This window comes from Plasmodium knowlesi (assembly GCF_000006355.2).
Source record: "Plasmodium knowlesi strain H genome assembly, chromosome: 12".
Lineage (NCBI taxonomy): Eukaryota > Apicomplexa > Aconoidasida > Haemosporida > Plasmodiidae > Plasmodium > Plasmodium knowlesi.
The window spans coordinates 343,348-362,757 of record NC_011913.2 but is presented as its reverse complement, the minus strand read 5'-3'; the positions used below and the strand labels follow the sequence as shown (position 1 = coordinate 362,757).

The window sequence follows — 19,410 nt, the reverse complement described above, 5'->3', positions numbered from 1 at the left end:
TTATAACTAAGAGTGTAGGGCAAGGGGCACAAAAAAAAGGGAGTATTCACGCGCGCAAGTATACACATTTTAAAATACACACGCACGCACTTTTGCGGAAAGGCTTAAACGCTAACGCGGCTTTGCGCTTGAACCGGAGAGCGAGTAGAAAAAATTGTGAACGCTTTGCAGCTGTAAGAGCGCGCATATTTTGAATTTTTTTTTTTTTTTTTTTTTTTTTTTTTTTTTTTTTTTTTTTTTTTTTGGAGAAAAGCAGGTCATGTTGACAATCCCGATGTATACTCGACGCATATGCGTTTAACAAATGTAAGGGGTACATTGTCATGGTGAACAAGCACGCATGAATGTATGCTTATACGAATGCAAATATTTTGTCGATGGTTTAGTGGCAATTTATGCATTGCGTATGGGATGATTACGACGCATGTGCCTTCTTCTTCGCAATTTTTCTGTTCACCTGGGCCGTGATACCACCCCGTCCCAATGACATTTAAACTCCATTGCCAATCAGCGAGTTAGCTCTCTAACCTTGTTTTCACGTGATCCTTTTTTTTAAGAGCAAAGTTTGGAAAGATAAAACACTTTCCACTGATACACAGCGTTTCCTGAAGGCAAAAAATGAAGAGCGATACAAAATTGGACCTTTATGAAATCCTGGGGGTGAAGAAAAATGCAAGCGTAAAGGAAATTGCCAAGGCGTACAGAATACTGGTACTAACGTACCACCCGGATAAGTTTGCCGCCAGGAGGGGCAAGGTAGTAGGGGAGAAGAGCAAGACAGGCTCGGAAGAGAAGGAGAACGGAAAGCTAGACGTACTTGATAAAGAAACAGTAGACGAGGAGGTGAACGATGGGGAAGAGGAAACGCTCACCCTGGAGAAGTGCAAGGAAATGTTTCTTCAAATACAAAAGGCATACGAAATATTGAGAGACCCGGAGAAGAGGAAGAATTATGATGAGTACGGATTGGAGGATGATGAATATATAGAATTTAAAAATTATTTAAACCCCAAGTTATTTCATGAGAGAATTAAAGTAGAGGATATATTAAACTATGAAAAGAAATACAAAAATAGTTCAGATGAGAAGGAGGACTTGCTCGAATTTTACAACAAATTTAATGGAAATTTAACACACATTTTGGAGTACATTCCATTCAGTGAAGAAGCAGATTTGACAAGGTACATAGATATCTACAATAGTTTATTCAAGTCCAAGGAAATTAAGAAAACTCCTGATTATGATAAGACTCTAAAAAATATCAACAACATTATTAAAAAATATTCCAATTTGAAGAAAAAGGATTCAAAAATGAATAAGAAAAGGAAAAATTCTACCCCCCCCCTTGACGATTTGGTTTTGGCCATTCGAAATAATGAAGCGAAGAGGACGATAAAAATAAACAACCTGCTTTCCAACATTGAGAAAGAATACCAGAAAAAGAACCCCAAGAAGAGAAAGATTAAGCCACCCACGGAGGAAGAGTTGAACGAAATTAGCAAGCGGCTCGAGGAGAATAAAAAAAAGAACGCTGCGTCCAAGAAGTTGAAGAGTGCATGATGTGCGTCTTTTTAATTTTTTTGTGAACCTGGCATGGGAGATATACCTTCCTGATTATATGTCCATGTTGATCATTCACCCCTCCTTTCTCCCGCCGCTTAAATCGTCACATACATGTGCGTTTAAATTTATATTTACTTTTGTACAATCCATTCTTATATTGTCGTAATGTATGTGTTTATTTATGTCCACACCGCAGTGCTCAACACGTGTGTGTCCACCTTTTCCTCCCATTTCCTTTTTTTTTTTTTTTTTTGTCAAATAGCTACATCTACTTATGATGATTAAATCAAGAACGAGCTGTTCTTAAGTGAGGAAGGACATCGCGCAGTGTGTGCTCACGCTAAAGGGGAAGGATGCAATAGAGGGAAAGTCACACGAGAGTGGCTTTAAAAAAAAAAAAAAAAAAAAAAATTATCCTCCCTTTGTAATAGCTATTTACGCGTTAAAAGATTTTTCCATTTTTGCGAATTTTTCAAAAGGTTCCTTTCTCAGGGAAACTTACACCTCGTCCAAATTCTTCACTCGTAAGAGGGGGTGACGCGGTGCTCGTATGCTCCACGCCAGGAACTCGCGCCGAGCAAAAAAAATTACAAATCTTCAAATGGAGGAATCATACAAATTGCAGTAACGCGGGGGGTGGTCCTTTAATGAAGGGAAGTCCCCATTTTGGTTCTCCTCCCATGGGGTGCGTTCCCCATACGCTGCACAACTTTTTGTCTTTTTTTTTTTTTTTTTTTTTTTTTTTTTTTTTTCTACTACCGCCAAGGGGGTAAAAAAACTCAAACGCACAAACGCGCGGGAGGGTAAACTCACGCACTGTGATGAGGAGAAAAAAAAAAAAAAAAAAAGGGTCCGCAAAAAATAGCGATACGTCGCAGCGGTCCGTTGGAGAGCCATCCGCCCGGAAAAGGCGAAACTTCCTAATGTCTTCAACACATGGCGAATAGTAGGAGACCTCTCCATACCTGATCCACGCTCGATGGAATGTCAAACAACCTCGCCTTTGGCGTTGTCCAATCTGCCGTATAGCCTCGCCTGTCCACTTATTAAGCAAATGTGAAAAAAAAAAAAAAAAAAAAAAAATGCAAGAAGAGAATGGACACGCGGAAATGCTCAAAAATTACGTCAGGGAAGGAAAAAAAAAAAAACTGGCACAAAGGTGAAAAAGGTAGAAAGATTCCCTACTGTGTGAACTACGATGTTCTCCTGAGAAATTGTAAAGAGGAACAATATATAGATCTTAACCTGGAAGTTAATTACAATTTGGAGGAATTATTAGCTCACAAGGACAACATAAAAAAATGTTTTCATGAGAATAATACGCTGAGTAAAAACGATCTGCGGAAGAATAGGAGGAGTTACCATTACGACGATGAACATGGCCTCGTTTGCGCGACGGATGGAATTTCCCCCTCTTGTTATGACTCAGGGTATGGGAAAAAAGATGCATGTGGTGAACGAGACAGAGCGGAAAAACACATATATCGAAATAGCGAATATATCGATGAGGGTCATACATCCGACTCAAGCTACAGCTATTGCTCCAACGTAACGGACAGTTCTACAGAGTATGAAAAAACGAATGGCATGAATTTTTCACAACGCATCACCTATGACAGTATCATTTTGGAGGACAAGGTGAATTTATTTGATACTGTGTTAGCCCCAAAGGGAATCAACAAAAATAGAAAAGGCGAAAAAAATAATTTTTTCTGTCCTCCATCGGCTGGCATAAATGGGGACAACACAAATATAGGCGATACTTATATAAGAACTGAGCTAAGTTATGAAGACAGAAAATACGGACGGGAGGGGGGTACATCCCCTTTCCACGCGGTGAGTAAATAACGAAGCGTAAAAAAAATGAGGCAATCATCTTCGCACAAGATATTTTTCTTGAAACTTCCCACAAATAAAGAAAGGACAAAGATGATCTATTATTTCTCACATTTTTTTTTTTTTTTTTTTTTTTTTTTTTTTTTTTTTTTTCCTTCTCCTAACTCCCGTTTTTCTGCAGAGGGAAACGCCCAAGGACCCGTTCCCCTCAACGAACCTAGATGGAACCCCATTGATGAACTTAAAATGTCACAAAAAATATTCCAACCCAGCGAGCCAAAAAGTAGAAGAAGAAATCCTCCAAAAATATGAAAAAATTATAAAAATTATGAAGTATTTGAGAAGAATAAAAAATAAATACCCTCAAATAGAAGCAACTATTTCGATACTGTCCAGTCATATTAAAAATGTCACATTCAATTGTGAGAAAATGTTTTATTCAAGACAAGAGATGAATGATTTTTTGAAAAAAATTTACATTTACCAGATTTACCTCCTCAAAAGTAAGTGGGAGTGTTTACCCTTTGAGAAGGATTCCCTAGAAGAATAGACAGCGTCCAAAGCGACAAAAAAAAAAAAAAAAAAGAAACCAATCTGACGAGTAATGTTTCTGCAAGTTTATCGCCTGTACCTACTAGTACACCACGTTAAGATCAACATTTTTTCCTCCATTTACTCCTCCCCCCCCCCTTTTTCCGCAGAAGTCGTTTTTAAAAATCCGAGGGACAGAAGGAATGAAAATTCCTTCAAAGGCATCTTTGAAGCTGCGTCACCGGTGGAGGCACGAATGAATTGGAAGGACCGACCAAGCTTCAGGTTACACATAAGGATGAACAGGCACATCAGCATGAGCGCAATCACGGCGGAACTGAATCACCATCAAGCAAACACATAATGAGGAGATGCAAAAAATAAATAAAAAAGCATTCATTTGACCGAAGGGGGGTCAAGTACAAAACGTAAAATAAAACAACTCCTCTTCTCTCCATCTCCATCTGCAGAGATTATTCGGAAGTCCCCGAAGGCATCAACAGGGATGCCCACTTCATGTTCCAGCACATGAGAGAAAACAAATCTATAAAGTCTGCAAGGGGAGTGCAACAGGAAAATTTGGACGAGGAAGGATGGATTAATTTTAGTAGCGTGATAAAACACGAAGAAAAGACACCTTACCCTTTAAGCAAAGACACACAAATAATGGGCAGTGCAATGAAGGAAAAGAAAATAGACACCAGCCTTACTGAAAGAAGCGCAGAAAATGGAATGTACAAAAAGGGAAAGCTAAAGAACAGGGATAAATATAAAAGTAGTGAATTATTTAGGGGACGAGAAAAAACAACACAGGACGATGATCCGTTAGGAAGTGAAGCAAACTCAATGAACAGTTTCGCCAATTTGTATGCAGAGGGTGAAGAGAAAACGTCTGCCTACTACGCTAACCTGAGAGATACATATAGAGAAGCCCTAAAAAAACATATGCACACAAATGAAGAAAAATTTCGAAGTGGAAAAAATAGAAAACAAAGTAGAATAAAAAAGGAACACATCCTACAGGAAGATTCATTGAACCATAGAAGTGCCTATCGGAAGAGCGAAAATTCTACTATGTCAGATGATGCAGATGGACAGCCTGAACACGAACCTGTAAGAGAAGAAACAAAGAAACAACCACAAGGATGGTCATATAAACGGGATTTCCCACTTAATACACATTTGATACGATATGAGTCGAAAAAAGGAGACTCGAGTAGACTTAATAAGTGTATCCCCCAAGACAATATAAACAATAAGGAATACAAGGGGAGAAGCACTCTAAGTGACGCCATAAGAAAAAATTACCTAGACGTTGTAAATGGGCAGAAGTATGGGCCCAAAGGTGAACCCATATATGGGACATTCCTAAAAGCCCTCAATTTAGCAAGGAGTGAAACACCCCCGGGGAGAAATCCATCCAAAGGGGAAACGGCTAGAAATGATCCTGAGGGAAAGGAAAGGAACAATCAGAAGACGATTGTACTCTTTTATGATATAAATAAAGAGCTAAGTGCCATATCAAACAGGGACTCCGTCATACACGCGCTGAAGCATGCGCTTCTGAACAGTAAGTAATGAATGGATACGACGCGGAACGACTGTAGTAACACCGTATCGCCTACTGAGCGACCGCGTCGTAGGACGGATATATATCGCATACAGAACGAAGACAAGGATCACTCTGTATGAACCCACACTTTCGCGTCTTTCCCTCGTCAGAGCCCTACAACTTCAGCGCGCTGCAAAACTTCCTATTCAAAATAAACGTGGAGCTGGTGGAGTACAAAAACTTCATCCTGCTTCTAACTCGGAACATAAAGAAACCTCACCTGGAAGCCCTATATGGCTTGAACGATTTTTCGGTGTTTGAAAAGGTAAGTTAGAAATACGCACCGTATCTGCGTAAGAAAAAAATATATATATATTTTAAGCATTTATTCGTTACTGCCAAACGTGTGTGCACATGATGTCACAGGTGTACGGGAAGAAGGTGGCACCCCGATTTTTGGTCTCCAATAAGGTTAAAACTTTTTACAAGTATGATACATTCTACCGAAGATTTAAGGAACTCACAAATGTGCGCGATTTCAGCGGGATAACTGATGCAGTGGAGTTAATTTAGTTGTAACGGAACGGAGGAAAAGAGGAGGAAGAATTGTTCCTTGAGTGAACTACGAAGGAGGTAAACGGCTACGCAATTGAGCGGATATTTTTTCTTTTGTGAAGTAGACCCCTCGTGGGGGGGTTCGCGCGAAGCGAGAACTCAGGATGCCTTTTTAAAGACAGGAGAGGCAAAGGAAGCGATGTAAGCGGAATAAACGAGATAAACTGATCAAAAAGGATAGGCAAATAGGAGAACATAGGCACAGACGCGCGAGTACACTATAGGAGCTTTTCACAAGTGAGTGTGTCCGAACCATGTATGGACAATTCCCGAAAACAAAGCTCTCCCTCCTTGTCTGCTTCGGTAAAATTCTCACCGAAGAACATTATAAATGCGGAATAAATGAACACATTTGCAAAGATGCACCTATACAATATGAGTATAAATATGCCCTCGAGAAAACGCCTTCTTTGTGGCAGTTCCACAGGGCATGCGCTTCAACCCGTAGGCAAATCTACCTAGTGAGAATTTTACGGAAGGGAAGAAGAGTCAAAGTGAGATTTATCTTCGCCTCTTCATGTTTCACCGTACACCCTTTTTGTTCTATGGTCCAAGAACAAAAAAAACAATTGTCAATTACTCTTTAAAGACGATTTTTAATTTTTACGTTAATTTTTGCTCCACCTGATGATTTGTGTTTGCAGATTTTTTTTTTTTTTTTTTTTAACTTGAACATTTTATCTATTTCGCAAAAAAAAATATTGCTTGTTCAGGTAAAAGTAAGGAAAAAAAAAAAAAATTAGTTTAATTTTTATTTAATTTGGCTGATAGGCCAATTGTCCGCGGAAGACCCCAAGTTTAAACCTCGCCAAAACGTTCAAAACTGGCAAAAAAAAAAAAAAAAAAAAAAAAAAAAAAAGTAGAAAAGGTGCAAAAAAGGTGTAATGAGGAGTAACGAGGGTTGGAGAAGCGACGGACACGTGGAAATGGCAAGAAGCACACTGTCCGCAAAATCGCTATAACAGACGCTATAGGCAGTTGTTAGAAAAAAAATTTCATTACACCAAAAGTTTGGTAACATCTTCTGATGGTATACCACCGCGTGAAGAAAGGAAGAAAATCCGAACAGCCTTCAAGTTCGCACACAAAACGTTTCTATAACTCTTTTTTTTTTTTTTTTTTTTTTTTTTTCCCTGGGGTGATTATTTTCCGCTCCTTCCTTGGTGTGTATATAACATACACATGTGTATACATATATGTAAAAAGGAGCGAATCATTTTAAGCGATGGTGTCAGGAAAACTGCGCAATTAAAAGGTTCAATGAATGTTTTTTTTCCTTTTTCCCGCTTTTTCCCTCTACACGATTTAATCTACAATTGGCGTAATATTTGGAGGCTGCTTTTTTTCTCATTCAATTGCGTTCATCATTTGGAAATTTTTTTACAAACCGCTTTAATCTGAATGTTTATTTGTGAACCATCTCAACCGCCTTAACTGTGATGTTTTGCCTTTTAAATTGAGCAAACACAAAAAAAAAAAAAAAAAAACATAAATTAATAATTTCTTACTTTTTGGTTAGCAGTAAGGTGTTAATTCAGATTTGCAATTTTTTCATCTTTTTAAAATATGGCTGGTACAAGCTACTAATTACAAAAAAAAAAAAAAAAAAAAAAAAAAAAAAAAAAAAATGAAGCACAAATGGCTAGTAGACAGAAGGGAAAAATAAATAACGAAATAACTAAAAAAACAACGAAAATAATAAATGAGCACATTACCCATTCGGTGAAGGACATTCATAACGATAAGATAAAATCGGTAGATTCTTCTCCCAATAAGACGAATCAAAATTCAGAAAAAGACATGCCATTTGGCTTAACAAATTGGGAAATATCTTCCCAACGTACTGTTTCGAGCGATATACGTGGAGGTGAAGGAGATTTTTTCACTAATAACATAAAATGCGATAATGCCAAGACGAAATTTAAAAGTTACGCATTAAATGGAAACATTCCAGATGCGCAACATAGTGAACACTCAAACAAATTAAAGGAAAAAAAACATTTACACACAATAATAAAGGAAAAAATCCGCAAGTATAGGATTTGTCACAAGGGTGAAAGTGGAAACTATAGTCACTTGCCAGAAAAATTGAATACCGAATGCTCTCAGGAAGATAAGGGAGTTGACAAATCAGACAGAGCGGAAAATTCAAATAATTTTTTTTACACAAATTATCACCCTGTTTCGCATTTCCTCCAGCAGGAATATTGTGGCCATGATATATATTCACGCGAAGGGACTCAACGAAATGTGAAGGATGATGCAAAGTTAGGCTTTTCGAAGTGTTATAAGAATATGCACGAGAGAAATTTCAACAGCATGACGCGCTTAGAGTCCTCTTCGGAAATAGGGGATGACTCGATAGAAGATGTACCGAGGGGTAGTGATACTCGAAATGGGGTAAACAAGACCGGCGCCCCTTCCCATTATGGGACACCAAGTGGCGACAGTGACAGGAGGGAGCACCGCGAAGACCACTTGGCAGGAATTCCTACACAGGGAAATGCCGAATCGAACTGTGCTAAGCACGAGAAAAGTGAGCAGAGTAAGCTTCCCCCGAAAAACAGTCAGCACGCTGAAAATATAATCAGGTGCAACGACGAGGAACTGAAAAGGAGTCTTCGTAAAGGAGAAGCAGTTAACCCCGTTGCGCGGACGGAGAGGTCCTCGCAAAAATATCAAGAAAGGGGACGCTCTATGTATCGCAGAAATTGCTATAATGTTAGGCAGAGCAGCATTAAAAATATTGTGAATGCTAATGGTATACGGCGTGATGGGAGGGAGACGCATAGTGAACCACATGAAGGGGGCTCGAAGGTCGATGAGAGGAAAAGCACGTCCGAGGAGGAAGTAGACAACCTCAGTAGAGAGGGGAGAGACTCCTCTGGTAAGGCACCCCCAAATAGAGGTGAAAATGAGCACGACGACGATGGAAGAGAAGACTACAATGATGAACAAGGTAAGGATGAGGAGAATGACTTGCAGAACAAGGAGAATAATGAGGAACAGGATAGGGAAGATATTACGGGAAAGAACCTGGACGAAGGGGAGTGGATAGAAATCGAGGAGCCGCTCAATTTCTGGGATGCCCTGAAGAACAATTTCAAGAACGTATTTTTGGTGAAATCAGAGGGCGAGAAACCTACTGGGGGGGAATCCGTTTTGGAGAGCATAGCGGGTGTGGAGAAGGAAACTGAGCCAGCTAACTCAGTCAACCAAATCCAGGAGTTTGCCGTTTCGGCCGGGCCGGTTGGGCTTGCCGAAGGGAACCCCCCACACTTTGCGCAAAGCAGACAATTCCCACTCTCCCCAGACGTGTACGTGAAGTGCTTAAACTACCTTACTGTTGACAAAATATTGGAGTGTGAGTTGCTAAACAAGCTGAGCAGCTACGTTATAAATAACCGAGTCAATGTATTCACCCACGTGAAGAAGCTAACTCTGGATGAGAAATGGTCCCACATCCCAATATACAAGAGACAGTTCTATCTCCATCAAATGAAAAACATTAAGCATATGTACACATCTGAAAAAATATACTCAGGTAATGGAATGTACATTCACGAAGTAGCTGCAATCATATTTCAAAATGTATCAAATTTGAAGACACTGGAATTATTATCACCTGAGTATTGTATGAATGACAACACTCCAAGACATGAGCCCTTCGCTCTATCTCCATCGGTTTTTTCAAAACTGGAAAAGTTAACAATAATTGGATGTCAAACATTGGAGTGGCTACATATTTTACGTAATTGTTCCTTTCCACTTTTGAAAAAATTGGAAGTATGTTATTATCCCCTCCATCATGATCATTGGGTGTGGAAATTCATCTTCGATTTTACTCTCTTGGGGCTACAAGGGTTATTTAAAATATTATACACAATGGAGAATTTGCAAAAGTTGAGCATAGGATTCGACGTTCTGTTTGACAACATCGAAGGGTATCTGTACAACCCTTTGGAGAGTCACAGGAATGCTTTGCAAGAATTTAATTTTGTTACAAATAATCAGAGGTATACAAATGCCTTGTCTGCTCCCCCCGCTAATGGGAACCCTTCGAGAAAGTTTAGAAGCTACCGTGGAAGGATTTGCGAAGAAGATTTTAGTGACATTTTTACCATTGCTTATTACATTTCGGGGAAATGTGGGAAGTTGAAGAGGATAATGATAAAGTATAGAGATTCATATGATAATTATGAGGATGAGTTGGACAACGAGGAGACGTTGAACGAGTTCATTTCGGAGGCCACGAACACGGCATCCAGTTACTACAACTATGTGATTAACTGGTTTCGATCTGCCGGCGGCACAGCGTCGGAGCGTGGATAGGTAGTGTAGGGGGTACACACGCTGAGACGAGGCGTATATCCGTTGCCGTGAAAAGAAAAACTCAGAATATTTTTGCCTAATGCTTCCACGAAGGAGAGGTGTGTTTCAGGTTGATGCGCATTTTGCTTGTTTCTGTGGAAGCGTTTGCCTTTTCACTAAATGGGATGATCCCATAACGCGCACCTTCGGCTAGGCTATCCTTCTCCCCAAGAAGGTGTACGCCTCAAATGCACACGCCATTCTGCGAAACTTCCTGGAAACATTACATAAGCGGATTCACTGGCAAATTAAAAATAAGGAAAAGGGAGTCACCCCGGTTTGATTCTTGCCAGAAAACTGTCGCTTTGCTTGCTGTGCTATCGACAAGTGGGCATATAGGGTGGTTGTCCAAATGATAGTTACCCGTCCGATTTGATTCGTCATATTTTCTTCCCAGGGGGCATCATGTTTCAGTTAGAGAGACTCCTTAGGGAGGATTTTTCCGGTACACAGTTTTTGCATAGCGTGCGTCGTGTCCTATGTACACGCCGCACTTTTTTTTTTTTTTTTTTTTTTTTTTTTTTCCGTGCAAATGATCAGGTGAGTAGACATCTACCATACGAAGGATCGTCTAGCCCGTATGCATTTATGTTAATTTTTAAAGCGTACTTAAGCTCACTTGGGTGAATGACCAAATTGAGCAATCTGAGGATATGGCACAAAAAGTTGGTGAGCATTTGGAATGACCAGCTAGCTTTTTTTTTTTTTTTTTTTTTTTTTTTTTTTTTTCCCATTTGTATGCTGCCCTAATTCAGTTGTTTTTCAGTTGTCCCATTGTGATGTTATTTTTTGCGCCTCCTTTCATTTGTTAATTTTGACTGTTGTGTTGAGCCTATCGCTTGGGAAAGCATTATTAATGACTTCTCTATTGATTTAAAAGCCTCTGTATTCATTTTAAGTACCTTTTCATTTCTGCATGGGTAATTTTTCTTTGGCGATTTTGTTTGTCCGCTTGGCAAAGCAACGGGGGATGTGGAAGACACCCATGAGGAATTAGTAAGTCGCTGCCGTTTTTCCTTGTTACGGGGATAGCGAGTTGAGGAGACATAACATAATGATGTTATACAAACAGCTATATGTGTGAAGTGGAGGGTTGGAACAAAAGTTTACAAATAAAAACAAACATAAAAATAGGTGGGTTAGCGTGCAGGTGCGTTGCTACGAACTCGTGCGCATTTTCATATATGCACAGGAAATTGAAAAAAAAAAAAATAAAATAAAATAATAATAAAATAAAAAAAGGTACATTGTAACTGCAACGTGGGGACGGTAGAAAATCCACAAACATCCTTGCATACCATTTGGCATGTGCATTATTAAGCATGTTGAATAATTTCACATGAAAGAAAGGGAAAGAGGAAAGATACGTAAATGGGGAGGTAAGCCCAATGTATGTGTGTATGTGTGCATGTGTGTGTTTGTGTGTGGGAGGGGGCAGAGAAAGCTGCCACAAAATTGGGAGTCGTTTTTGTGCCACTGTGGTGGTCTCAAATGACGGTTGGAATTTGACCCAACTGGAAGGGAGCACCTGGAATTGTGCGAGAATGCTCTGGGGTGACGGGCTGTCTAAATTTTATCTTCTCCACATGAAGAAGGGGGTAGTAGATATCCAAGTCAATATCCTGTTGGTCCATTTTTTTGTTCATATTTATATTTTTCAAAACGGAGAAGGCCTGCTGCATATTTTGCTTGGTGAATATTTTATTGTACAAATCTGCGTCTACGTCAAAGCGGCTTTCCTTCTTGCAGTCTTCAACAGCTTGCATGTAGAAATTGATATTATTCGATGCCATAGAACAAGGGAAGGTATAAATGGTGGATCTATTCTCGTTGTAACTGTTTAAATTATGGCTAGCTATTTGTTCCAAGGACTTTACAAAATTTTTATTAAAAAAAAGAATTTTTTTTATTTTGTCCATTTGGCTATCTCCCTCCATACCGTATTTCTTTATGTAATTTTTTTCAAACAGAATTTCATTTTCGTTTGTAAACAAAACTTCCTCTCCTTGGAGTTCATTTTGGCAGTTTTGTTCTTTTCCAGCATTTTGTGTCGAATTATTTTGCATTGATACACTCGAGTTGGCGTTATAGTTGGGATCATTATTTGAAAAATTTACGTTTTGCATTTCCATTTGTGTCGTTGCCGCCGTAGGACCGCCACACACATTGCTGTTCCCAACGGAGGGGTGGAATCCACCGCTCGATAAGAGATTTGGATAAGACGACATGTTGTTGGCGCCAACTATTTGGTTCCCGTAGGCCGAGTTAGAAAATGTGTTAATACCGCCTGCTCCTCCGTTACCGAACATGGGGGGGTATTGTTCATTCTGCATATTTGGTTGCAGAGCGTTACAACTTTGGGGGTAACTAAAATTGCTTGCACCGAACGCATTGGACCCTGCGATCCCATAGGCATTCTGCGCGGATGGCACTGACCCCATGTTTGCACCCAGGTTGTTTTGGTTGTATGTATTCCCCATGAGCTGATTCCCGTGGTGGCCCATCTCGTTGACGTTGTTCATCCCGCCCATACTAGGGGGCATCATATAATTCGAAGGGTTCATACCAAAGGTAGTCTGTCCCTTGGCATCGTAATTATAGTTCATGTAGTTCTTATCCCCCCCATGCCCAGGCATACTATGTACATGGTTGTTATTCTGTAAGTAGTTATTACTTTGCTGCACACTTTGGGGATTTTCCATCGTTTGGTTCATATTGCTCGTATTTGCAAAGAGGGGTTTTCCTTCCTTTAACCTATTTCCAAAAATTGATTTGTCGTGACTCACAAAGTCATATAGACTAACACTGGGGACATCAACCTTCATTTGGCTTTTCACATTATTGGCAAAAAGGGGGGCATTATTTTTTGCTTTATTTCCGAATATAGATACGTTCTGCTTAACTTGTGAGAATAATGCCTGGTCGTTATAGTTGGGTGGACTTTGCTCCTTTGCAAAAAAGGGTTGGTTGCTGTTTTTGTTCTGGTACATGGGGAATCCATTGTCGGTTGGAGACATTGAGATGCCACCCATAGGATTTGCACTCATTGCAGCTTTAGCCTGGTAATAATTGGGTATCTCTTCCATCGGGGGAGGGGGGGGCCTTCCGAACGAATTATTTCCATACATCACGTTTCTGTCGACAAAGCCTTGGTGGTTGCTAAGCCCATTTATTTTTTGCACGGCATAAAAATCGTTGTTACAGTTTTGGAGCTCCCCATAATGTTGTTGTCGCTGTTCACTGTTGTTGTTGGCTTGAAATTGACCGCCTCCAGGAAAAGGGCCATTTCCCTGGAAATTCATGCCGCCTTGGTATTCATTCATCTGATTCACCCCTCCGTTAAAACCATTGTTGTTTAACATTTTGAGGGGATTTCTCCCCTTATGGGAGAATAGCAGAAGAGGAAGTGAAAAGGGGCAGAGTGGGAAAAGGCTTTATACACGCTACCACACTTGGTTGTTCATTCAAAAGAGTATTCAACCAAAAAAAAAAAAAAAGGGATGGGGATTGGTTTACATATACTTCTGCGTAGATGAATAAATTGCCTATACGCATTTGTACAAGTTAACGTGTAAATAATGGCACGCCGCAAAGGAATCAATCATTCGATATAGATGCTGCGCTTTTATGCCATTTGGGAGGGTCCCACGTAACGTACTTTTCAGCTTTTGTGGGGAAATAAAGAAGAAAAAATTCAAAGTATTTTTTTTTATTTCATATGGAAGGGAAAATTTCCTCTTACCCGCGGGAGGAGGCACAGACTTGATTAATTAAAACGATTCTGCTCTGCGCGTTCCCTTTTTTCCGAATTTTCACATATACTACGCAAACTCGGCGTCGGGTTTAAAATGAAGGCCGCGCGATGGTGCGTCACCCCTATGTATGTACATATATATATATGCATATATTTTGGTAATATTATATGCACGCCACAGAAAAGAGCTCCTTTCGGTATGTCCTCAATATAATGTTTTTTTTTCTTCTTTTTTTACAAACTTGCAACAGCAGCTATATACATATATGCATAAATATTTTTTTATACATATGTTTTTTTTTTTTTTTTTTTTTTTCCGATTTGCTAGATGCTAGAAGCGATGTCTTCTGCTCTCTTCGCTTTTGTTATTTTTTCCGTTTACATTTGGGGAGGCAAAACAAGCTGCACTAATTTATGCTGCCTTTTCGTAAGCATGTAACCTCGCTCTGTTCATTCGTTTTTTTTTTTTTTTTTTTTTTACGTAATGTCCTCATACTAGCATGGCTTCATTTCTCTTTTGATAAATTTCTTGTTGCGGGAAAATTGGATGCTCCACGGGAGTAGCCAAGATTTACAATGCTTCTTTTTTTTTTTTCTCTCCCCCCACCCCCAATGATACACCTACTTCATTATGAATTATTGTGAAACTGTTCATTTGGACCGTTTTATCGGATGAACGTTTTGGATTACGAGAATCCCGCCTTTGGTCTGGGGCCGTTGGTTTGGCCCTTTGCTCTGCCTTTATGAGTCCCCCTCCTTTTGTAGCACTCCCGAAATGGTACCATGTTTTGTATAGGTGGGGGCGTTAAGCGTACCACTTGCCGCTTTACTGCGTAGCTCGACGCGGTTCATCGTTACAACGGCTGTCTCTGCGAACTTCCCCGTGAAAGGCAAATTTCGAAGAAGCGGATAAGTATACTCAACTGCGTCAAAATGTGTCTATACATGTCTAGCACATATATATATATATGCATACCAACTACACGGATGGTTCCACCGTACATGTTTTTACGGTTTGTCCTTTTCTTTTTTTTTTTTTTTTTTTTTTTTTTTTTTTCTCGCACATGTATGGAGCACCCCCCCCCCTGTGCGTAAGCCAACTTCCCTTTTAAACTACAACTGTAGAAGAAGCAAGATGAGAACTTCGCGGAGGATACATATAAAAACGCCGTTACGATTTTCGTTAGCGTATGCGAATTAGTCGGCGTGAAAAAGAGTTGGTTTTTCATTTTGAAAAAAGAATAATGCCAACAGGATAATTGATGATTTACTCTGGTGAGGCAAAAAATGTAAAAAGGGAAAAAGTGCACACAGGTATGTACATATGTATAAATGGGGTTACTTCAAAAATTTACGTCTATATAAAACGCAGCCCCCTTTTTACGCCTTTTAAAGGAAGGCAATTATGCACACTCATAAGTGCGCGTTGGAGAATTATCATAATGAGGTGCTTCTTCAACCCTATTCAAAACAGAATGTGACATACTCCCCTACGTGATATTCACTTCTTCCAGGATGTCTGCGGCTATTTTGAAGTCTCGTCATTTTAACGTCAATTCATCTGTCTTCGTCTTCCTGTTTTCTTTCCCATATCTTCTGTTCCACTTCTACCCCGGCTCCCCCCTTCGGTGCACGGTTCACCCGGCAAGCACCTCCTTTTCTTCTTCTTGCCTTCTTTTCATTAAGTAGTAACCCGCCGTTTCCTCCTCCTCAATATTGTAAAAGAGTAGGCTCAAGTTGACATTCTTTTCTATTTCCTCGATTAATTTTTGTGCTGCCTCTTTTATATTATCAATCTGGGTGGAGGTGGAAGCCAAGAGTCCTCCTTTGCTCGTGGAGGCCACTTTACTCAGCAACAGGGATGTGCCCTTGAGGGCGGCTAATGAGCCCCCCGTTTTGGCGAAGGAAAGTTGAGTTAGGCCTGTTTTCCATATTATCGGAAATGTAGATGATAATAGAAGAGGAATCTCAATGGTCATTTTGGTGATAACACGATGAACGGGGGAATTAATTTATGCGAGCGCTCTTAGTATGCGCTTTGTGTGGCGAATTGCAACCAAACGAGGCAGACCAAATAAAACTGTTCTATTTTGTTTCTCCACGTAGTGTATCCTGAGAAGTGAAAACGAGATGTTGTGAATGCTTTTTCTCCAAATGAAGCCATTTTAATTTTTTTTTTTTTTTCTCACATTTTGTTCATCTAAAAATATGAACAAAAAAAAAAAAAAAAAAAAAAAAGAAGAAAAAAAAAAAGCTAGCTGTACCACCGCCGGAGGGATAAGCGGTTGATGGATAAAGCAACTGACGGCTTATTTCCTTCTCCTGTGTGCAGAAAAAATATACAACCAGATAAATGGGAACATATTTTGTACATACGCATTTGTAGAACTAAAAAAATTTGGCACGTGGAAAAGAAAGGAACAAACAACTCGCAACAGAATTGTGCTTACGCCGCAATCCTGTTTTGTTCAGGGTAAAATGGAAAAGTGGAATGTACCAAGAAGAAGGGGGTACTAACGAATGGACATCTCCAGAAAGAGGAAACAAGCATGCAATCCGTTTTATAAGCATAAAATTTCCCTCCCCTTTTTTTTTTCTGCTTTTCTGCTTTGATTACTGATTAGTTTAGGAGGTGTCTCTCTCGTGTTTGCAATTACGCTTATGTAAGGGAGGGGGATATTGTTCTTCAAAAGGAACATGGTATACAAAACATTTGAGCGGAGTATATTGCATTCGACGTGGTAAAGAGAAATAAAAAAAAATATAAAAAAAAAAAAAGGACACCCACCTGGCTAATCTCGCACGTGGACATGCCAAAATACATTAACTTCAAAAAAATTGCCAATGTTACAAAAAAAAAAAAGTGATGGCGAACAACAACGAGGTGCAATAAATAGGGAGAGGGGATCAAATTAGATCCACCACTTCACAAAAAAAAAAAAAAAAAATGTGAAGGTAATTTACTTCTTAGCCAAAATTATGTACACACCTGCTGATCCTTTTCGCCTTTGTCCACCTCGACATGAGCAGCTTCCGAACCGTCCTTCTTAGATTGCTTAACTTTCTGCCTCTTAAGCTTATCTTTGTAGTAATCAATATAGAGGGTGTTAATTTTCCTCTTGAATTTCAGAGCCGCGATGGCAACATCTTCATTCCTATGATCCATAAGCTTGTAGCATACATCAAAGATGTTGGAGCTGCTTACATGTTTTAAGTTAAATTGGAAATTATTGGTTACGTAAATGAGCCCCTTCAAGAGAGTCTTCACATCATTTTCGTCTTTCGATTTCTGTAACTCAATTAATTTGACTAGGAAATTTTCAAACTTCCTTTTTTGCTTTTCCTCATTGGATGCAGCTAGCTGTTCCTTCTTTTTTCGAGATTCTTCTTTAATTCTTAATTTTTCCTTTTGACTAACTTCCTGCTCGTCTTCATCCGCCTTATTCGATTTGTTAATTAAGTGTATAAGTTCAGGGCACTGTTTTGTTAGGATATCGTTGGCGGACTTCTGGGACGTTGCGACTTCTTCTTTTTCTGTGGGTTCCTTACTGCTCAGGATCTCCAGATCTAGTCCATCATTCGTTAGCTTTGAAAAGTTGTCCAGTTCTTTTATTCTGTTTTCCACCAGTTCCTTTTTTTTTTTTTTATCCTTTACCTCTATTTTGTTTGTGTACATGCCTATGATGGATTCGATGTCGAAGGATTCCCCTCCTGTAGCGTCTGTACCGCCCGTACCACCGGTGTCTTCCTTTTTTTTCTTCTTCTTCCTTTTATTCTTCTCTGTCTCGGTGGTGGTGGTGGATGAACCGTTTTCCTTTCCATCCGCCTCGTTCACTTCGTCCACCGCTGCCACCTGTTCCCCTTCGTCCCACGTAATTGGTCCTACTTCCACATACCTGCCGCTCTTACCGTATTTTTTCTTCCCTCGTTTTGTTCGATCTTGCTTAACGTGATACTTGCAAAAGTGGCCAAAAAGCGGTGTGTAGATGACAATTTTGCAGCTTTCTCCATTTCGCTTCCTTCCTTTACACCTTTCCAATTTATCAATCAATCCAATAACTTTTAATTTTGTTTTGTCCAACACTTCTAACAACCTGGAGTTGTAATACTGTGGATCTTTGTCCTTCACAACTGGATTGACAAGGGCTATAACGGCTCCTTCCTTTTCCGCTTGAAATTGTTCACAAATTTCTCCCGTAAGGAAAATCCTGGATTGTGTATTTTGCAAATCGGAAATGTCCCAGAAAATAAATTTTTCATTATTGTACTTTCTTACTTGGTAGGGTATATTGACAATGGTGCAGATGATGACAATTTCTTCTTCTTCTTTTTTTTTCTTAATTTCGCTATCGTATTTCGATATGTAGTCTGCGAAATTCATGATTGTTTTGTTTTCCAGAAAGGACTGGCAGTCCTCCTTATTCGTTTTCCACTCCTTCAGTTCTAGCTCGATTTCGTTCGCCTTTAATTTGTTGCCATGTAGAACTTGCTGGACGGGGTTGCCGACGTCCTCCTCGGTGGAAAGTGCTATCGCTTCATCACTGGCGAGTACTACAACTTCTTCGCTTCCATGCGCTCCTCCCCCTTTGGTGTTATCCATTTGAACGAGGCGATCAATTGTCAAATGTTGGACAATGTACAGGAAGGAGATGAACTGCTCAACGAAGAGGGTGCGGGGACAGTGTCCATATGTGCCTTACTTTGGCTAGCATAAAAAAAAAAAAAAAAAAAAAAAAAAAATGGCTAGCTACACCTACGCAGGCAAAAATATAGGCGTGCCAGTTTTTTTACAGTTTCATGTAAAATCATATTCCCATATTTTTCAGCTCCTCCTTGTGGACAACATAGCTAGACGAGTGTTAACTTTGCGAAGCCTTTTTTGTATTTCGTTCCTTCTACTGCAGATGGCTTTCACCTTTTTTTTTTTTTGCGAATGTGCAAAGTAGTTACGTAAAAAAGATGAAGGGAAGCAGGCGGAGAAGTCGTCCTTCTGCCTTGTTCATGCCTGTCTTTTTGTTAAATATGTTGGAGAAGCATAAAAAAAAAAAAAAAAAAAAAAAGCGTGACGTTTCGGAGTTGACGCAGTGGAGGAGATGCATACCAACACTGGTTAAGCTACAAGGTGTGAAAATTCCTAGCAACAATTTCTATACCAATGTAATACTATCACGCACATAATGGATTTACG

At 39.6% G+C, this 19,410-nt stretch overlaps 6 protein-coding genes across 6 annotated transcripts; 3 read left to right on the top strand and 3 right to left on the bottom strand.

Annotated features, from left to right (window-relative positions):
* Positions 1 to 618: 618 nt before the first annotated feature.
* PKNH_1207800 (DnaJ protein, putative) lies at positions 619 to 1,560 on the top strand (the record flags this gene model as incomplete). Its single annotated transcript, XM_002260095.1, has 1 exon — positions 619 to 1,560. The coding sequence occupies one exon, from the start codon at positions 619 to 621 to the stop codon at positions 1,558 to 1,560; it is 942 nt and encodes a 313-aa protein (XP_002260131.1).
* Positions 1,561 to 2,658: 1,098 nt separating this feature from the next.
* PKNH_1207700 (CKK domain-containing protein, putative) lies at positions 2,659 to 6,055 on the top strand (the record flags this gene model as incomplete). The annotated part of the gene is made up of 6 exons (XM_039113909.1): positions 2,659 to 3,399; positions 3,581 to 3,902; positions 4,101 to 4,215; positions 4,401 to 5,500; positions 5,653 to 5,807; positions 5,909 to 6,055. The coding sequence occupies 6 exons, from the start codon at positions 2,659 to 2,661 to the stop codon at positions 6,053 to 6,055; spliced, it is 2,580 nt and encodes an 859-aa protein (XP_038969795.1).
* A 1,680-nt stretch (positions 6,056 to 7,735) lies between these two features.
* Positions 7,736 to 10,429, top strand: PKNH_1207600 (conserved protein, unknown function; the record flags this gene model as incomplete). Its single annotated transcript, XM_002260093.1, has 1 exon — positions 7,736 to 10,429. The coding sequence occupies one exon, from the start codon at positions 7,736 to 7,738 to the stop codon at positions 10,427 to 10,429; it is 2,694 nt and encodes an 897-aa protein (XP_002260129.1).
* A 1,526-nt stretch (positions 10,430 to 11,955) lies between these two features.
* Positions 11,956 to 13,830, bottom strand: PKNH_1207500 (conserved Plasmodium protein, unknown function; the record flags this gene model as incomplete). The annotated part of the gene is made up of 1 exon (XM_002260092.1): positions 11,956 to 13,830. One exon carries the CDS (start codon positions 13,828 to 13,830, stop codon positions 11,956 to 11,958), a length of 1,875 nt encoding a protein of 624 aa, XP_002260128.1.
* Positions 13,831 to 15,859: 2,029 nt separating this feature from the next.
* On the bottom strand, positions 15,860 to 16,201 carry PKNH_1207400 (conserved Plasmodium protein, unknown function; the record flags this gene model as incomplete). Its single annotated transcript, XM_002260091.1, has 1 exon — positions 15,860 to 16,201. The coding sequence occupies one exon, from the start codon at positions 16,199 to 16,201 to the stop codon at positions 15,860 to 15,862; it is 342 nt and encodes a 113-aa protein (XP_002260127.1).
* A 998-nt stretch (positions 16,202 to 17,199) lies between these two features.
* Positions 17,200 to 18,822, bottom strand: PKNH_1207300 (conserved Plasmodium protein, unknown function; the record flags this gene model as incomplete). Its single annotated transcript, XM_002260090.1, has 1 exon — positions 17,200 to 18,822. The coding sequence occupies one exon, from the start codon at positions 18,820 to 18,822 to the stop codon at positions 17,200 to 17,202; it is 1,623 nt and encodes a 540-aa protein (XP_002260126.1).
* Between the last annotated feature and the right edge of the window lie 588 nt (positions 18,823 to 19,410).